Here is a 20,841-nt window from a genome sequence, read left to right on the forward strand (position 1 = left end):
TGGCCAGGTGGAAGACTGAGAGTTAGGTTGATCAAAAATTCAAAAGAGCAAGTGAATGAAATTAGTAGTCAAAAAGATCCTGAAAAGAAAGCTGAAATTGGGAGAAAAATAGAAGTAGTAACTAGAAAAACAGGAAGAATAGTAAAGCCAAATCAGAAATATAAATCTCCTGAATGGACTTATTTGATAATTCCACCAGTAATTGAGAGCAACAGTAGCAGCCAAGAGGAAGAAGAAATTGAAGAAATTAGTGACAATGATTGAAGTATTGAATTTTTAAGTGGGATTTTTGATTTTCAATTTTGGCAAAAGGCTGAAGAAATTGTGTTAGGTGACACAAGGTCGAAGAAAACTTGTTTAGTTGAGAAAGTATTTGTGACACAAGGTCGAAGAAACACTGTTAGGATAAAAAAAAAATATATATTTTAAAAGGGGGGTGTATATAATTTTACATTTTAAACTAATATTTTAAAATAATTTTTGTTTTCTTTTGAGACAAAGCTAACAAAAGATGCCTTATGTCATGGAACAGAGTACTTCAAAATGTTCCATTTGTAAAAGATGCTGTAAGATGACTCTGGTGTGTGTGCTCATTTTAATTCTGCTCTGGTAAGCTTTAGCTGTTATTATTCCTTTTGAAATCAACAAAGATTTATACAAAGCCAACATGACAAGCAAAGCTTCAGTTAGTCAAAACAAACATAGTGCAACAGGCAAAGTTATTGATCACAGACCTGACATTCATCAGGACAAATCTATTAGTGATTTTTCAAGCAATACATTTACAAGGCTTTTGAGTGAATATGTCTTAAAGTAATGGATGCTAAGGATTGCTATGTATGTGTTAAATTACCTGCTTCGGTTTCAGAGGGAGTGACATACAATATGCTTCCTCTTACATATGGTGTAACATGCAGTGTGTTAGCTAGCTTGTTCTATCAAACTGGACGCTTAGAATACTATTATTAAATTTTGACGAAATCTTTGGGAATCTAAAAATTGAGAGTGTTTTGAATAAACATAAAAAAGCCAAACAGATGAGGGAATTTTTCCTCGTCACTAACGAACTTACCTATGAGTATGCTTACAAGAATAATCTAACCTGCAAGTTAAGCGCTGAAGGAAAGAAATTTCTGAACTTAGTTGAGGAAAGAAGAGCGATTTGCAAGAGAAATGAAATAGTCAAGCAGACTAAGTCTAGATTCTGGCAAAAAGAGGACGAAAAGCTTAATGGCAAATCTTTTGATAATGTTGCAATTCACATAGACAAACCAATTAGTGGTAAGCTTTGCATTAGAAGAGACAATACGCTTTTTGATAATTATTTTGTGGGTGCAAGCAATTGTGAAGATACATATCAGATCATGGGAGGTTGGGGATTCAAAGGTGGCAAGGATCCAATTTTCCCTGGGATTTATTTTGTGTGTGGTGACAAGGCTTACTATAATCTCCCAGACCATTGGTATGGGACTTGTTTTGTTGGAATTGTTTTTCCCAAATTTTTCCATGTTGACAGAAATACAGAAGGATTGTTTAAAATCAGTAATCATGTAAATAGAGATAAAAGAGAAACCTTCACAGAAATTTTGGGAGACATTTTTGAAGCAGTGATACCTTTAGTAGGTATAACCCTGAATGCAGGAAGAATCAGAAAATTATCCACAATTGTTGACAGACTGTCAACTGAGACAGCAGATGGTTTCCAATTATTGAATGTTGAAGTCATTACAATCAGATCTATGGTGATACAAGATCGCCTTGCTTTAGACATACTCCTAGCAAAAGAGGGAGGAGTCTGTGGCATTTTGCATGTGCAACATTGTTGCACCTACATACCCGATGAAAGCAAGAATATTGAGATGTACATTAAGAACATTACAGAGATGCATTCAGAGATAATTCCATTAGAAAAGGAAGATTTTTCAGAAAGACTTTCAAAAAGATTTCAAGCTATTAAAACCTGATTTCAAGAGATTGGTGGTTCAGTTCTTGGCAAGATTTTGGCACCTTTGATTGTGATAATATTTATAATTGTTCTGACAAAAATTGGCTGTTTACTGCATAAGAGAAAGAAACAAATAAAAGAAAAGAAAAGAATTTATAAAATCAAAAAGGAAGAAGAAAGGGAGATTGAGTTACAAGAATTACACAGGGCACAATATGACACTTGCAAGGATTGTGCAGAAACAAATTTCTAGAAATACTAACTCAGATGAATTTGAATCATTTTTCAAGAAGTCTAAATTTTCAAAATTTTTGTGTGTGGTGTGGTGATTTGTTAATCACCAGATGAGGGAGTTGATGGAGCGAAATAGTGAATAACTTTTTATTCCAATTCGTGAAGTTACACTTCCATAATATAAATAATCCTATTAATGATTTTTGATGTGTTTGTACTAAATCAACTTAGATTAAACTTTTACACACGGGGATATTAACATATGTGCTCATAAATGTGCATTACTGTTGCATCTTTTTGTTCGTGCAGAAATAATAAATTAATTTTGTTGTTCTGTCATGTCATTACTAACTGCAGCTGAATTTAAAAGTGGCATGTGCTTATTTTACTTTCCTTGTCCATGTGATGTTATTCTATTCTTTATAGGTGCACAAAAGGCTTCGTGGACTTTTGAAGACTGGTAGATATAAAATGCTGCTTTATTCGTTTGCTTTTTGCTAGGTAACATTAGACTAATGGGTGGGTTAATAATTTAGCAAACAAAGGGTGGAAACAGAATGAATAATATTTCTATCATTAATTCTTTTCTTGTGTTTGTTTATATACTAGAAAATTAAGTTACCTGCTTTTGGGCCTAGTTTACTCGAGCTTATTAAAAGATGAATTTAATTTCTGCATGGAGCACGAGATGTCCATTCAAAAGTTTTCCACTAAAAGTTACATTCGCTAAACAAAGAAGAAGCACTGACATTATTCTAGTCGGACGTGGCCAAGGCCAGGAACCGGCAGAAGGAACATTTGATAACTTGGCATCCGAGGAAGTGAAATGAAACCAGTAAAAATTATTACAAAATTGTTGCAAGCAGAGGAAGCCTCGGAACACGTACAATAAGGACAATGGTCTCAAAGAATATGACGGAATTGAGGTTTTGAAATATGGGGTGACATGTCACTTGTCACTCACGGACCAATGGGACATCGACTTTTGCAGAAAGTTTTACTTTTACTTAGATTAGCTAGCGCAGAAAGGTATAAAGACTCATGCCCTGTGGATGGGTCACGCTGCTGCTTTCTAACTTTCAGATGAGGGTGTCGTGCTGACGGACTTGCTTGGAGCACGTAAGAACCCTTAAAGACTTTACTTTATTTTCTAACTATTTAGCTTAGTTAGGGACTTAGGTTTGAAAAATGCTAAACTTATAAATTGTTGCTTTTAATCAAAATCTTTCTATGATATTTTCAAATATGTTTACTATGATACTAATAAAATTGCATTAATAAAATTATATCTCTCAAAATTCTAATATATAGTTAATAAAATCTTAATTTTGAAACAAGCTGGTCTTGATTATTCGAGAGTGTAGGTTACTATTAGCTAGATGCCATCGCCATGGTGGTCAATTAATAGTTAGGAATTGTTTAAATAATGTTATCATTTACCGCGGTTGTATATAATTGTATATAAGTTGTATATAAGTTTAATTAGGCCACCTGATTCAGTAGGTCAAAATATGTCATGTTTGATTAATGGGTCCATAAGTTTGAGTAGTGTTTTATGAATTTAGTTGTGAAGTTAGGTAGCATAGTTTATGACATATTTTCTATAGGCCGCTGGATCACGATCAGAGCACAGAGCAAAAGCTTAGTGAAACTAACAAATGACTCGCAAAGCTCATCTGACATCATCATAAAAAAGGAAGAGAAACTTCCCCAACAAAAGCCTCAATTAAAAAAGAAGGAAGTAGCAAGTATTTCCCTTAAATATGGCACACATATTGAGGATGTTGCTTCGGAACAAGGAATGGACACTGATACTGCTACACAGCGCGGCAGAGATCATGAAAGTTCACCAGAACCTTCAAGAGTTTCTGGTGGTAAGAGCAACTAAATGATTTTGTTCAAGTGGAAACACCAGATCTGAGGGTTAGCTCTCCTGATAGATTGTATGATTTGGGCATCCAAATTGAGGTTGACATACCTCATTAAAGTCATTTTTTGGTAAAATGTAACTCTTACCTATGACATTCTCTTGGCTGAACGGTGTTGGGCATCTGAGTTTGTTCGGAATGTCTCACTAGGGGAGCATATAATAATACAGATTTTCTTGGTCCTCGTTCCTGAAGGAGTTAAAGATATGTATGCCACAGCGCGTTGGGTTTACACGAAGGCTGTAACGGGCGCTGCCATGTATGGTTCTCCTGTAATAGTTTGTTTTCCTCCATTTGCAGCTTCCCATTCATTGATATGTCCCATAGCGGACATGTAAGTGATTTCCCCATCCTTGTTTTTCATGGTGTAGACCTTGACTAGTGGCAATATATAGACACATGTCTTGTCTCATTACTGCAATCACGATAACCACTCCAGTTCAGCTTGCACGAGGCATCTGCACCGGTTATTGAAAAAGAACACCAGTTGCCAAGGTGATATTTGATGTTCACACATGTGATGACATCAAGAACATTCACAACAGTATGCACAGTTTGAGGTGATAAGGAATCTTTTCTTCGCAGTTGTGGTGACATCCAGGTACCAGCACTTATGTAAGGTATGGCAGGCGAGTGTACAATATGCAGTTGTGTTCTGATACACATGCCAACAATAGTCACACTAAGAGGTGTGGCGTGTGCACTGGTGGTGGGTTACAAGGTAAATTGGTTCACCCCTGGTCCAGGCCACATGGTGGTATGCATTGTTTCAGGTGGTTTTTAGACTGACTCGGCATGTACCACACAAGACGTTTAGACCTGAGATGTTCTTGGCAAGGCTGTCTTACTCCGTGACAGCTCCCACTGAAAGACAGCAAGATTACAAGAAAGAAGAGAAGCAAGGCATATGCAGGATCGTCGTACATCCAGACTAGGATGAAATAACACACCAAAGTTAGTTGAAATAATGGTAGTCATAGGTCATCACAGGGTCTCAAACCACAAGAGTGCCTCTACCACTGCAGCGACGCAGCTATGGCAAGGGGAAATTAGTTATTACATGTGAACATGTGTGTACACGAGTGTGCATGCTTGTGCAGGCTGCACATGCACAACCTGGTGTATCTTGGTACAGGTAGCCTGATAGAGGGGGGACTCAGCTGGGTTAGATATTGACTTAATGTGGGCCTTATTTTTTGGGTGGGCACTCATAGGGAAAGTCAGTATGATTTACTGTTTAGTCTACAGTGACACTTTATCATCTACATTGGAGGAAATCTGCCTTAAGTGCAGTTTTGCTTCCTTTTTGCCAACAAGGTCCATCAAGATACTTAAATGAAGTTAAACATGTGCACCGAGATGGATTATACAAGATATATGTAGATCCTATGGGTCTTCCGCAATTCTCACATTTCTCTGACTCAACAGAGGATCAGAGTCCAGGCCATTTTATTTTTATTTTATTTTTAAATCTCTTTATTAGCATCAGATTGGTCCGTGCAAGCATACAATCACATAGTAAACTGATTACAATGAAAACGTAAGTGATCATTATACAAGATAAGTAAGTGGAGGACGAGACCAACAATATTACAAGCATTGCAAAACATTCTAGAACTCCGATTTTCCTTTTTCTAGATCGTGATGAAAATCTCACGTGTGAAAAGTTGATGCAAAGAGATATAACCTTTTCCAAACATAACAAAAATGAATGAGCCTTCGCGACAGAGAGAGCGACAAGCAACACATCAATCATGAGCAAGGTGGCAGCAACATTAGCATAGGCAGACGAGGGTTGATGGAACGACAAATGAAAAGACTTGGGTAATGCAACGTGTCCAATCGGGGCAAAGCAGGCAATGAACGGAGGAGGAAAACAACCTGTACCCAACCAGCACACACCTCAGAATTAGCAGCTCACGTCTACCCCTTTCCAACAGTGTATACATGCTAAGCCCTTCAGAACGCAATAGTCAGCGCTCGACTGTACCACTAGAACCATCTAGCCCACCCCTTCCGGGACAATAGAACTAGCAGCTTGGGAGTGTGTATCTCGCGTTATCTTGCTAACATACTGTCGATATGGGCCCCAGATGTCGACCGGGCGTGAAGCAGTTGGGACCTGCGTGGAGTATTCCACACTATTGGTATTGCATTGGGCAAGGCTACGCAACCATGTCTTGGAGTCGGGGATTCTTTTGGACCCCCAGAGTAAAGCAATTTCCCGTTTTGCCAGCAAGAAACCTATGGCAGCAAGTTTCCGCGCGGCACGGGGGAACTCAGCGACATACCCAAGCAGCGCAAACTCTGGCCTGGGCTGCAGCTCGCACTCTAAAATGTCGCCCAAGATGCAGTGTACCTGTATCCAGTAGTTGTGTAGCTTTTGACAAGTGCATGTAAGATGTGCAAAATCGGCATGTGGGGCTTTGCATTTAGGGCAGTAATGAGGTCTGGCCGGGTCGATTTTGTGGGCCAGTGCCGGCGTGAAGTATAGGCGCCTCAAAAATTTTAAATGTATTAGCTTATGCCTACTGTTGACGGATACCTCCTTAGTGGCGCGGCAACAGGCAGTCCATTGGACGTCCGTGATAGTAACTCCCAGATCGGTTTCCCATGCCGCACGGACCCTCGCGTCTGAAGCAGGAAGGGCCGCTATACAGAGTCCATACAACCTGGAAACCATATGGGCTCCCGTTTGTGACTGGAGTAGGAAAGTTAGCGCAGCCATGTCATCTGGCGGTAGTGGGAACGAGGAAAACTGCGCTCTATGCATGGATCGCACTCTGGTCAGGACAAATGAATCCATAAACGTCCGGTCCGTGAAACGCGGATCCTCGGATACCGAAAAAACATGTCCGTCCGGGAATAGGTCTCCTATTGTGGCGAGCTGGTATTTGGACAACGTTTTGCGGACCACTGTCTCCGCGGTGATGGGGAGCCAGTGTGGGTTTGGTAGTGGAAGAGCCGGAGAGTACAACACATCTAACTGGAGCAGTCTACGTAATTGCATCCAAGCCCACGATGTAGTGGACACCGTCTGTATGTCTAGTGGGTCTCGGGGTAAGCCTTTGGGCAATATTGAATTGAGGGCAAGCGGTAGTACCAAGTCTGCTTAGAGTCCAGGCCATTTGGTACCCTGCTGGACCACAAAAATAATTACATTTGTCCCCAGCAGAGGGAACAGGGTAATTAACAGTGCTTACCTTAGCTCACAAGAAGGAAGGGGTGGGGAAGCAAATCTGCATTGCTTAATTAGTTTCTACACTGTACCAGGGCTGGGGACAACTCAGGCTTTCCGAACAAAGGAAGATGTCCAGAAAACTGGAGCCAACACAAGAGAGAGCTCCTCTTTGAAGTTTGGTGGGAAAGAACCTGACTGTGATGTCAATGAGTGGCAGTCCTGATGCTCCCAGAGATTATGTGACCAGTGACTTCTGGACGGCAACAGCATGCTGTTCAGACAGGTTGAGACAGGGGTGGAGAGGGTATGTGGTACCCTAGGGTTGGGCAGGGGTGCCTGAATTATAGAACCTTACACCCCTATTTAAAACTCTTGTACAAGAGAGAAAGAAGGCTTTTTGCTGTTGGACTGGGGAAACTGGGACTCAGATGGGGCAACAGCCATGGACAACTAGAAGGACAAATCCCCTGATGGCCTAAGGGTCTAGGGCTTTGCCACTGTTGACCTCAGGACCAATGGGTCTCTCCAAAAGCCAGTGAAGCTGCCCCTTGACCCCCCCAAGGACCAATTGGGGGGATATCTGGTGTTCTTCACTCAAGCAAGTGGAGAGGAGCACCAGAGAACAAAGACCAGGAAAAAAGCTGGAGCACAAAGCCAGTGGAACCAGCTTCCGACCAAGTACACCACCTTGGAGGCCAGACGTCCAAGTGAAACTGCTCCTGGTGGCTAGAACTCACTACCAGGAGTAAAATGAGCATAATATTGTACTGAAGAGAGACACTGGGGAAAAGAAAGCATCTTTCCTTTCGCCCTGTGTGCCTCTTCAACCTTGATCTCTGTCTAGCAAGCAGACCTTCCTCAAGACGGTTCTGGACCCACAAGGTCCTAAAAGTAAATAGCTTCCATAGCTTCCTTGCTCCTTATGATGATGTTGGTGTGCCGGTGCATACCCTGACATCATCACGCTGGGGCAGGTGCTGTTTAGATGGTGGTGTGTGAGAACTGGCGATTGATTTGTGTCTGGCTGGTGGCTGAGGTACAAATTTCTAGCCTTTGCTTTATGTAGATCGGACATTTATGATGCGATCGCCACCTAGGGCCAGACTTCATAATGTTTTATAATGTTAACTTTTTATTTCTTGTCATCATTTGTATTTGTGACTTTACTGTTTTATTTCTCCTTTTTATTGTAGAACAAAGCTTTTGATGGCAACTCCTGCTTGCGGTTTCGTCACTGGTAGATCTGCAGTTTGTACAGTTGCATTTGTTTGGTAAGGAAACTTTTTTGTAATGTTTACTTCAAATGAGTATCATTGTCCTGCGTATATTCTTTTTTTTAACAGTTGTAATAATTTTAGCCTATTTAGCTCAAGATTTTATTGTTTTTATTCATGTTTGGATTTGTGCAAGATCTGAATTGTATTATTGTGTGTGTAATCATTTTTCTTTTTCCGTTCCAGTAGGATATTTTTGGTACTTGCTGTGTCTGTGCAGAGTATGTGCAGATGATCCTCGGTCTAGATGTCTGTAGCAAGTGAGAGTTATCTTTTTAGAGTTTCAAGATCATTGCATAGATTGTATTGATAGTTTTTTCAAAATCATATGTCAATATTTAGAGTTTGATACAACTGAATAGGTTGAGATCTAATTTGATAGAGCATTGTATATTTTTTCGTGTTTGCTTTGTTAGTTTCATAGGTAAGCACTATGGGTGCCTGCAAGCTGGCCGCCCAGCAGGTTGTGGGTTTGCTTTTTTATTCTTCCTCTGAACATGGCTCTAAGACTGACTCTCCATCTGACACAGAGAACCAAGTTGAAGATTATGGCAGTGAAGTTTCTATTCAAAAGGAATCAACTGATGATGAATCCACTATTAGTGCTGATGAAGTGCCTCTTTTAGAGGAGGACAGTGATATGCCTGTAGTGCGGCAAGAGCAAGCTGGACTTCAGCCAGAGGCTGCAAGGCTTCCCATTGGAAGTGCTGAACCCTGGGTTACCTCTAACATGGTGCAGCCAGTTTTGCCTGCCTTTAGAGGTGTTTCAGGGCATGGGGAGCCAAAACAGAAAATTATTTGCCTATCAATTCCTTCCAACTGTTTAATGGTGATGTGTTTTTGGAGAATTTTGTTGAGCAGACCACTTTGAATGCAGAGCAGTTGTTGAGGGAACACATTGCCACACTTAAGAGCTACTCCAAAGCTACTCAGTGGACTTCCACAAGTCTTCATGAAATTAAGTAGGGCCCGATTCACAGAACTAACTTAGGACAAAATCCTAAACTTACTACCATTTTGGTATTCACAGAAGCCACTTACTCATTTTGGTATTCACAGAAGGCACTTACTCATTTCGGTATTCACAGAAGTTAGGAGGAGTAACTTTAGGACTCCTAAATGCCTTCTGTGAATACCAAAAGTCTTAAAGTTAGGATTTTTCTCAGTTTAGGAGTCCTGAAGGTCGGAGTCCTAACTTTACTACTCCTAAACTGAGAAAAATCCTAACTTTAAGACTTTCAGTATTCACAGAAGGCGTTTAGGAGTCCTAAAGTTAGGACTCCTAACTTCTGTGAATACCGAAATGAGTAAGTGCCTTCAGTGAATACCAAAATGAGTAAGTGCCTTTTGTGAATACCAAAATGGTAGTAAGTTTAGGATTTTCTCTTAAGTTAGTTCTGTGAATCGGGCCCGTAGTTCTGGAGTTTAACTTTCCTGATGGGATTGATGAGGAAGCCATCACTGACTTTATATTGGTCTACTAGTCCCTGAATGACAACTTCCATATTTCTAGAAAATATGAGTCAAGATCAGTATTTCCTTCTGTATCGGATGCTGCATTTTGTAGCTAATGCTACAGCATTACCATGTGATCACCCTTATTGTGACAGATTCTTCAAGCTTTAGCCCATCCTTGACCAATTAGTAGATCTTTTCTCAGAGATATATATCCAGTGAAAGAGATATCTGTGGATGAGTCTCTGGTCTTGTTTTAGGAGTGTTTGGTTTTCAGACAACACATTCCAAGCAAGAGAGCACGCTATGGCTTTAAGCTGCATATGCTGTGGAAAGTGCCACTGGATATGCATATAATATCAGGGTGTATGCTGGTAGGGATTCTTCAGTTGCCCCCTGGTTGCCCTTCCACTTTTGGAGTCCATGAGAAAATTACCAAAACACTTTTTCTAGGGTCAACATTTATATGTCGTCAATTTCTATGCAATTATTAAAATAATTGTTTAGAGGGGGGAGAGTGGAATGTGGCACAAAACACTCCAACCAGAAAGGTTGCGTAGTAATGAACTTCTTAAATTGCAGTTTTCAGACAGAACAGCCCACATGCCAATAACTATTCATGATGAAAGTACTGCCCCTGGGAAAGTTTGGGGACAGGTTTCAGAAGTGCACAAACCAGTGTGCACTCTAGACTAGCACATGGGAGGTGTAGGTGGAGTAGATTAAAGGTTGGAGCCTTACAATGTTGCTCAAAAGTCCTATGTCCGGTGCAGGAAGTTGGCTGTTCTTCTTTTTCATTTAGAATCCTCAATGCTTTCTTTGTTTTTAAAGATCGTTCTCCAAAATACAAGATTACTTTTGTACAGTTTCAGCAGTCTGTAATAGCTTGTTACAGCTGAAAAGGCAAGTGTTTCAAGAGTCAGAGTGGTGGATGATGTGTGGCTAGAGTGCAGCTTTCCTGAATACATTCCAAAAAATATTTTACTTGTCAGAGATATAGAGTCTGTGTCCAAAGAGGAGTAAGAAAGGAGAATCATAGGTACTGCTCAAAGTGTCATTCTAATCCTGGTCTATTTGTGCCCACATGTTTTAGTTATACCATAGAGAGTGCAAGTATTGTGAACAACCATGACAGTAAAAGGAAATGGACTGTGGCCTTTATCGCTATATATTTGCTGTTTAGCTACCTGGTTGGCAGTAGTTTGATGTGCTTAGTTACACCTGTTGTGTATGCAGTCATAGTTAGTATTTCATATTCTATCAATAAGTTGGGTCTTTCTTTATGAAAACATTTTGACCTTTTCAATTGATGTTTTATATTTTCCTGTCTGTGCTTTGTGCACAATCTCTACATTGTGTGAAGGTTTTAGAAATGAAAGTGGTGTGGAGCTTTATGGTGATATCTGAATAATGTTTGGCTTTTGCCTGGCGGTGTGTGTGTCTGGAGTCTGGCTGGCAGGGTGTAGGGACCAGCAGGAAGTCACTATCCACACACCGTCATCGAAGCGCCAGTACACTCATCCGGCTAGCTGCTAGGCAGTATGATTAATGTTTCTGAACTGGTATCTGGCTGGCAGTGTGTGTGTCTAGCATCTGGCTGGTGATGCATGGGAACTGGTGTTTGGATGGTGGTGTGTGTATAGTGATTTGCTGCTGGTCACTGCACACACACTGGAAGCCAATTGCCAGTCCACACACTTCACCAGCTGCCAGGCGATTTGATAACTTTGTCAGTCCTGTGGGATTATGAAGGTTATCGGCACCTTGAATGGCACTGTTGTTGATATGACTGTCATATAGGCAGGGTAAATAGTTTAGTGTGTGACACATCAAAAGTGTGTGAATAGCCTGTAAAGTGGCTGGTGCCTTGTCACTGGTTCAGTATTAAAAAATAATAATGATCTTATTAACAGTGATTTCTATGTTTTAATTGTGAATAAAAAATTATAAAAATAGCATTTTACATTTTTCACTCATCCTCATGCCAAATCCATCCAGTAGGTTTTTGTACTTAAGTAGTAGATGGAGGTGCAGTGATATTTTTCTTTTTTGTCTATTTCTGCCAGGGTGTACATTGTATCTAGGGCAAATCTACCAACCCCAGATATTTTCATACACTAAACGCCAGGGGGTCTACAGGGTGGTGTATCTTGACTGGATCCCACCAGGTTTTCTTACCCAGAAGCCCTTGCAGTCCTCAAAAATAAGATAAAAACACACATTTCCTTCCTTTTTCTGTGATTTAAAGCATTGGCATCTTCATGGAGTCGCACATTTCTTGCCACCAAGAGTTCCAACAGGTCTCCTGATAAAAACGGTACTTCGCCTATGTGGATAGGATTTGTGCCCGCAAAGGGGCAACGTCCATTACGCAATGTAGCAACATCAACAAAAGGGGTAGCTGCTGTTTTTTGGGCCTGAGCTTGGCTGCCACCCAGGGAAAACTACCAAACCCTAGCATTTCTGAAAACTAGGAAGGAATAGGGAGGTGTGCCTCTCGTGGATCCCACAAAGTTTTCTTACTCACAATGCCCTGCAAACCTCGAAATCCACCTAAAATCACACTTTCTCCATGCATTTCTGTGATGTATTCTTCCAGAATCAGTAGGAATCCACAAAATACTCCCATCCAGCATTCCCCCAATTGTTCCAATAAAACTGCTGCCCACTTGTGTGGATGGGCCTAGTGCCCATTACAGGAATGGATCGATCAAACTAAAGTCAATAGGAGTCTTAGCAAAGGGACACTCATAGAGCTTGGTTGGGAACCATCCTCTACCTTGCAGTCAGAACAACGACCAGCCTTTACAACAAAGTCTGTACCTTGACTGCGATGTTACCATGCCTTAATTTACCACACAAGTCATTACAACGACTTGCCGTAGGGGGAGTGTTGTTGGACTGGTTTTGGATTTATATGTCCAACACCTTCCGTATGGTAGAGTTGGCTCGAGTTGGAATAGTTATTTATACTATTCCAAAATCCAGCAAGTCATTGTAATGACTTGCATGGTAAAGTCGCAGTTGGGGTAGTGACTGCATTGTAAAGACATGCGGGGTAAATGCATGCAGGGTTCTGTCCGGCCCAGCCACACAACTGAGGTACCATTTTTATCAGGAGACTTGGGGGAATGGTAGTTGGCAGTAAATGTTAGTAGGTGGTAGAAAATGTATTGCTCCTTACAGATTTCTAAACTTTCCATCACAGAAATGTGAGGACTTTTTTTTAGTCAAAGTTTTAAGTCTGCAAGGGCTTCTGGGTTAGATAACCTGATAAGAGCCATGCAAATCACCACACTTTCGAGTCTCCTGGGTGTCTAGTTTTAAAAAATTTGGAAACCGCTGGGAAACTCCTGGGTGTTCCTTCAGTCCTATAGGTGTCTGAAAAGTGTACAAAATACCAAATTGAGTAATGGGTAATTTGTGTAGATTCATCAAGGTTTTCCCAAAGAAAGTAACTGTTGAAATAAAAAAATATTGAAACTTAATAGGAAAAAACATCCATCTGTGATAACTTTTTCATATGTAGCATCTCATCACAATGACCAATTTACAAAAGCAATATACCATCACATCCACTAGACCCTTCTGGTTGCGGAATATATAGGGTTTGTGGATTTTGCAAACAACCAAGGTTCCCAGAGCCAATAACTGGGCTGCACCTTACAATTGGTTTTCATTGTCTACCAGGTATAGAGCAATGAATATGGTCAAATATAAAGAGTGAAAAATAGGTATCAAGGTAACCTATATATTTCCAAAATGAGTAGAAGATATGGAGTTTAGGGGCAGTGGTTATTTGCACATCTATGAATTTGTGGATACTCATACTAGCATGTGATATATAGGGAATTTCTCAAAATTACTTCTTTCTTACACACTGCCCAACATTTGGAAGGCACAAGGGCAGAGAAATACAGTTGCTAATAACATTTGTTCAACTATTCTCTGTTTCCCTAAGTCTCCTGATAAAATTGGTCACATCACATTTTTCCACTGCTGAAGTATTTTTTGCAGTGTGGGCAACTGTAGATTTTGGGCCCTAGATCAGCCGGCACATAAGGAAACCTAGCAACTCTGCAAATTTTTTGAAAAAACAAGACACCCAGCGAAATCCAGGGTGGGGTGACTCGCGTGGCTCTCACTAGGCTTTCTTTCCCAGAAGCCTTTGCAAACCTCAAACTTTGATGGGAAGAAAAAAAATCCTCACATTTCTATGATGGAAAGTTCTGGAATCTGTAGGGAGCAACAAATGTCCTACCACCGACCATTCTCCCTAGTCTTCCAAAACAAATTGCACCTCAGTTGTCTGGGTAGGGCTATTAACTGTGACAAGAATGGCATCAAACCCAACAGGTGCACATAGCATTTTTCCACTAAAAACTGACCCCTTTTTTGCAATGTGGTTCGCTGTGGATTTTGGGCCCTATATCAGCAGGCGCCTATGGAAAACTAGCAAACTGGAACTAAGTTGAAAAAGCATGAATATTAAGAAAAATCGACTAACTCTTTGAAAAATTACAGAACTGTGGTAAACAAATATAGTTATTTGATTCATCTCTGCATTTTACTGAAAGTCGGGATCTTGGTGACTTTAGCACAGCAAACCTTTTGTCAATGTCATTTTCAGGAAATAAAACAGACTTTTTTGTAGAGCACTTTTTTCTAAGCACAGGCAGAGAACTCCGCTCCACCAGCGGCATATAGGGCAAAACTCCGACTCCTCAGTGGAGCGGAGTTAGCCAGTCCCCCCTGCTAAATTGGCTCCGCACCTCCACCCCCCCCTAATAAAAACTTACTTACAAGGAAATTTAAAAGAAATAAAGTCACTTACCTGTAGTGTGGCGTCCCCGGGCTGCCCTCCTCCTCCTCCTCCTCGTACATATTGCGAGAACTAAGCATGCGCGCACACATGCGCATTTCTCACAAGACGTCTTGATGTACGATGAAGAGGGCAGCCCCGGGACCCTGCAGTACAGGTAAGTGACTTTATTTCTTTTAAATTATTATGTAAGTATTATTTTATTAGGGGTAGTGGAGGCAGGTGGCTGAGAGGAGTGGAGTTCCACAGAGTTTTCCCCCAACTCTGTGGACCGCTGCATAGTTGCACTCCGCCAGCTCCGCATGGGGGGACTTTTTTCCGACTTTCCCCAAAACTCACAATTTAGCTATACTTTGCCTATTTTCTCAGACCCCTCCAGGAAAATCGATAAACCCTGGCTAGCTTTGGAATATAAGTGATAACTTAAGTTTGGAAGCAGATAGAGAAATACTTCTTCCACTCATTTGAACTGTAATTTAAAATGCTCTCTAATAGTCTAGTCAGATTTTGAAAAACTATTTTGACAATGCCTCTTTTTAAAAATTTATATTTTTCTTCCTAAACCAAATATGCCTTTATGTCCAGAGTCACATGACTGACAATTTCTCTCCTGTTGTGTAATGTATATTCCCTCCAGACAGTGGACAAAAGGGCCTTGGGTGTCGATATCCCCTCCGAGTGCCTCAGCTTGATCAACCTCCAGTTGGGGGAGCTGGATCTCACGCATGAACCCCTCAAATTCGTTCCTGGTTATAACTGTCCTGCTCCTGTATAATCCCTTATAATAATCACAAAACAAACCTTTTATAACTTTCTGAGTGTAGCAAGCGTCTCCCCGGGCATCACAAACCTCCGATATTGGTGAGCCCCTACACGACAGATTAGCCAGACATGCTAACAAGGCCCCCAATTTATCCACTTCGAGGTGGGTGCGTGCTATATACGCCTTGTGATCAAAGCATCGTAGGCGCTCCACCAGCCCTGCCACTGCTCCTTCCAGGTCCAGCTGCTTATCCGGCCTGCCAGGGTGGGCCTTCTCAACCGCACGTAAGCGTTGCTCAGTCTCATCCACCTCCCCAATAGCACTTTGCGCACTCCCACCGTCTCAGCTATGTTTGGAGGGCCCTTAATCCCACCATGCAATGTTATACATTTCACTCAGAGGACCATGGGAGCCTTTCGCATATTGGTTTTGTCCTATCGTGCACCTCCAATCTACCTAATTTCCAGGATGTACAACATTTGGTGAGAGTAATCTCTTATGTATCCCCTCTATGGGCACAATTCAATTTGGGCATACAGCAGACCAGATGAGCCACTTCAATAAAGTCATGGTATCTTAAGATCCCAGGTTTGAGGGAGGGACTGGTCAAGGCCACAGGCCAAAACTTCAAAGAAAATGAGCCTTCGGTTTACTCCTTGGGGACTCTCTGGGACGCCTATAAGATGGTTGTTAAGGTGCAAGCTCTCTCCTTGGTAGTGGAGCACAAACAAGACAAAAAAGCTGTGGTGGAAACACTTGAAAAGGAAATTCTAGACATGACGCTAACCCTGGTGGTAGATGAGACCGGGAACGCAAGACATAACCTGAGCCTTAAGCAGCAGGAATATAGAGAGCTTGTGTTGAAGAATGCCAGAGCTAAGCATAGGGCAACACAGCATTGCGCCTACAAAGTCAGTGACAAAGCAGGGAAACTGCTTGCATGGTTAGATAACCTCACAGAAGCTGCTATGAATAAAACATAGCAGTCTCGTATCACTTTTGTTGCTGATTTATTGTAACCATTTTTTTCAATTCAGAAAGCTTTTTCATTTTTCAAAGACATTTCTGTGCATGTGCAAATATAAATATACATAATATACCAATATATACAACAATTACAAAAACACAAATGAAGGATAGCTCCTTATTACATTGACAACACACCCATACTAAACCTTTCTCACTACAATCACTCCATTCACATTCACGCACAAAAACACAAACAAGATCATTAAACTATACCTCTAAGGTATAGGTCAGTGTCAACACAAAATTTTTGAAATACAGACTGTTAGCAAGATCAAGTAAATCCTAAATTTACACAAGTTCTATAGAATTAGAAAAATTATAATCAGTTTGAATCCAGTCTTTTTAATGCATTCATATTGTTGACAATTGACCCTATAGGATCGACGCGTTTCGAACTCCCTGATTAGCGGGGTTCTCCTCAGGATCACTACAATTTCTTAACCTCCTAGATAGGATAACTTTCGTGGTAGGTGTAAGAAGATCTGAGATCTGTGCGGAAGGACAGACCGGAGACATTGTGTGTTGCGCTACAACAATCAGCCTGAGAAGGCATCCTGGATTTATGGCAGCCCGAGTAACCCGAACACCTTTTGAGATACACGCCAATTGCGAAGCGCCTCCCGGTGAAGCATTTCTAAACTCCACACCGGACACTCCAAGCGTTTTCCTGAGCTTGTCAGTGTCCACATACCAATCTTCTTACACCTACCACGAAAGTTATCCTATCCAGGAGGTTAAGAAATTGGAGTGATCCTGAGGAGAACCCCGCTAATCAGGGAGTTCGAAACGCGTCGATCCTATAGGGTCAATTGTCAACAATATGAATGCATTAAAAAGACTGGATTCAAACTCATTATAATTTTTCTAATTCTATAGAACTTGTGTAAATGTAGGATTTACTTGATCTTGCTAACAGTTTGTATTTAAAAAAAATTGTGTTGACACTGACCTATACCGCTTAGAGGTATAGTTTAATGATCTTGTTTGTGTTTTTGTGCGTGAATGTGAACGGAGTGATTGTAGTGAGAAAGGTTTAGTATGGGTGTGTTGTCAATGTAATAAGGAGCTATCCTTCATTTGTGTTTTTGTAATTGTTGTGTATATTGGTATATTTTGTATATTTATATTTGCACATGCACAGAAATGTCTTTGAAAAATTAAAAAGCTTTCTGAATTGATAAAAATGGTTAAAATAAATCAGCAACAAAAGTGATACGAGACTGCTACGTTTTATTCATAGCAGCTTCTGTGAGGTTAACCCCAAAAAACTTTATCCAGTACTGGCAGTAGTGTTGTTTTGTGAGTTCTATTAGGCTTAGCCTTACTGTTGAGGAGCCAAGACCCAGTTTTGTTCCTACTACTGCATGGTTAGATAAGCATGAGAGAGCGAGCCAATGGGTGGCTAAAATATACTCTGACGATGGGGAGCGTTTGCAAGAGCCAAAGGCTATTGCCAATACCTTTGCAGCCTACTATTCTTTTCTCTATTCTTTCATGGGAATGGCTGCAAAGGACCAATCTCCCATGATCTCTAGGCGTACTTGTCACTACCGACACTCTCTGCTGAGGATGTAACCCTCCTGGAAAACAACATTATTGAGGACGAGGTAGCCCAGGCAATTCGAACTATAAAATCGAGCAAGGCAATACGGCCCTAAGGTCTGCCAATAGAATTATATAAACTGACAGCATCCACCATAGCCTCATATTTAATGTGGATGTATGAGGATAGCCGATGAAATAGCGTGCTCTCCGAGGATCAGAGACTGACCACTATAGTAGTCATACACATAGAGGGTAGACCAGTGGAGCAATGTTTCTCCTAGCGGCCTATCTCGTTTCTCAAAGCATAGGCAAACATTCTGGCGAAAATGCTAGTGCTCCGTCATATTCAAGTAATTTCCAACTGATCCATCCAGATCAAACTGGCTTTATGCCAAGGTAGAACACAGCCCTTAATTTGCAACACCTCCACAGAGCCTTAGGCCAAAATGATAGAATCCATGAAGATGAGGTGGTTTTGTCTCTAGATGCCCGCAGTGGAGTAGTGTGGCTCACTGGTTAGAGGCAGCAGGCCTGAGAGCAGAAGTCAGCCCGGGACCAGGGTTCAATTCCCGACGCGGCAGGGTTGTGGACCTTGGTCAGCGGACTTGATAATTCTCGCTTCGGTGCTTACTCTAATCAGGGGTTCCACTCGGCAACTCTGGGCATTAGCTTGCCTAATCTCCACAACGGCCCCACCAATTCCGGGGATGCCTGGCTCCACCTTGGGGACTCCCAGCAAGGGACCATCCCACAGGGAAAGCCAGGACGGGTTCCCCAGAGTTATACAGCGCCGGGACGCCCCGTTGCTGGGGCAGCTGTGCGCTTTACAAGTATACTACATTTACATTTACATTTTGACATGGTGAAGTGGCCATATCTATTCTCTGTGTTAGAGCATATCGGCTTCCACCCCAGGTTTCTGTCCTGACTGAGACAGCTATACGCCAAACCTTTGACGCAGGTGGTGATAAATGGGAGGACATTCAAGGTATTCTCCCTCCAGCGAGGAACCCTACTGGGGTGCCCTTTATCGCTGATTATAATTCCTTTAATCCTAGAACCATTGGTGGCCTGGGTACAGGGAGATCCGTTGATCCGCAGGTTACACTGGAACGAAAACAGGGAAGATAGAATGTCTCTTTATGCTGATGATATCTTCCCATATGTTGCAGCTCCCCAGTCCTCCATTCCCAGAATATTGCGCATCTTCACTAACTTTGGTAGATATACAGGTATAGATAAACAGGTTACACAATTAACTGGTCCAAATCTGTGATGTATGTCTTCTAAGGACAGGGACCGAGTTTGCCGCTTGATTGTGAGGCCCACACAGTATATGTAGACAAGGGAACCCAATTGGATAGGTCAGGGCCCTTGGGTACTGGTATTTTGAAACGTCATCATCTCCTTAACAACTTGACACTGTTATATGTATCATTGATTTGTGCTAGGCTGTTTACCTTAATTTGTCCTTGACAATCATCTGATTTCTTTCAAGCAACAAGAAATGCCTGAGTTTCCTTTCTTGTTTTAATTGTCGCAGGGTTTGTGGTTCCACTTCATTGTTTTGTTCTCTGCGTAAATATCTACAAATGTAATATTTTTATCCAGCTGGACAACACAATCTAGATCTCATTGCATTTCTATAACAATTTTCTTACCTTATCTTTCGTGTGAGGGTTTCAATACCTTGGCATTTATGTTACCACCAATCCCAACTTATTTGCCACCAGAAATCTACAGTGCCCAGTTTAAAAGCGATGTCCACCATTGAAGGTCACTGCCGGTCTACCTGCTCAGCAGATGATGTCATTGCTGCAGTGTCTATACGTGTTACAGAACACGCTCTTCATGTACCTGATAAATATTTCAAAACTGTAGAGGGTGAAGTCAGAACTTTGATGTGGGATGAAGACCCTCTGCGAATTGTCCTGGAGAAGTTGAGACATAGCTGGTATGATGGTGGGATTGCCCTGCCTAATATCCAGATATTAAAACGGTATTTCTCGTGTGGGGGATGAGTGTACTATTTTAATTCACAGTTCTTACCCGGTGCCGAGGGTTACGAGGGCTCCATGGTGTGATTAGACACTAAAGGGAGGGATTTTCAACTGAGCAGCTACCCGGACGGACGCCATCTTGAGGTGGTCCAGGGTTAGCGCTCTAGCCTTTCACCCCGGAGACAGATTTAAACAGGACTGGCGGGAACGCACAGCGGACGTGCGCAGCGGGCATGCCGGCGGCGTTCCAAAGGCGCGCCCAAGGCAAGCCCGTCTGCGCCCGCCCGCTTCTGGCCCGCGCCCAGCACCATGAACTCTGCTAGCCACACTAGCGGGAGGTGATTCAATATCACCTATAATGCAGATACACTTAAAAAACTTAATATGATAGGGAGGTAACCCAACTGCATGTTTTTAAATCTGGAGAAGGGGTTAACAACAAGCCCTTGTGCCTGCCCAAGTTGTAAGAGTTCGATTCCAGACTTGCTAATGTCTCCTATTCAGGCCTTATATAGAACGAATCTAGAAAAAGATAAGGAAGGTGTGTTAAATTTTGATTGTCTCCTTCTGAACGCCAGGTTGCTGGTAAAACACAGCTTGGAATGTGCTTTGCTAATTCAGGAAGAAAATATTAAAATTGCTTTTATTACCGAATCATGGACTGA

The 20,841-nt window shown here is 41.6% G+C and overlaps 1 protein-coding gene across 1 annotated transcript in view; it reads left to right on the plus strand.

Moving 5' to 3' along the window:
• LOC144752409 (uncharacterized) overlaps window positions 1–20,841 on the plus strand; it is a 207,932-nt gene that overhangs the window by 178,625 nt on the left and 8,466 nt on the right. Inside the window, exons 5-6 of the mRNA XM_078640340.1 lie at window positions 2,606–2,639; window positions 8,482–8,559. Coding sequence (XP_078496466.1) covers window positions 2,606–2,639; window positions 8,482–8,495 — 48 coding nt within the window. The 3' untranslated portion in view covers window positions 8,496–8,559. The remainder of the gene's footprint in view (window positions 1–2,605; window positions 2,640–8,481; window positions 8,560–20,841) is intronic.

The sequence above is a fragment of the Lissotriton helveticus genome, chromosome 5_1 (assembly GCF_964261635.1).
Source record: "Lissotriton helveticus chromosome 5_1, aLisHel1.1, whole genome shotgun sequence".
In the NCBI taxonomy this organism is placed as follows: Eukaryota; Metazoa; Chordata; class Amphibia; order Caudata; family Salamandridae; genus Lissotriton; species Lissotriton helveticus.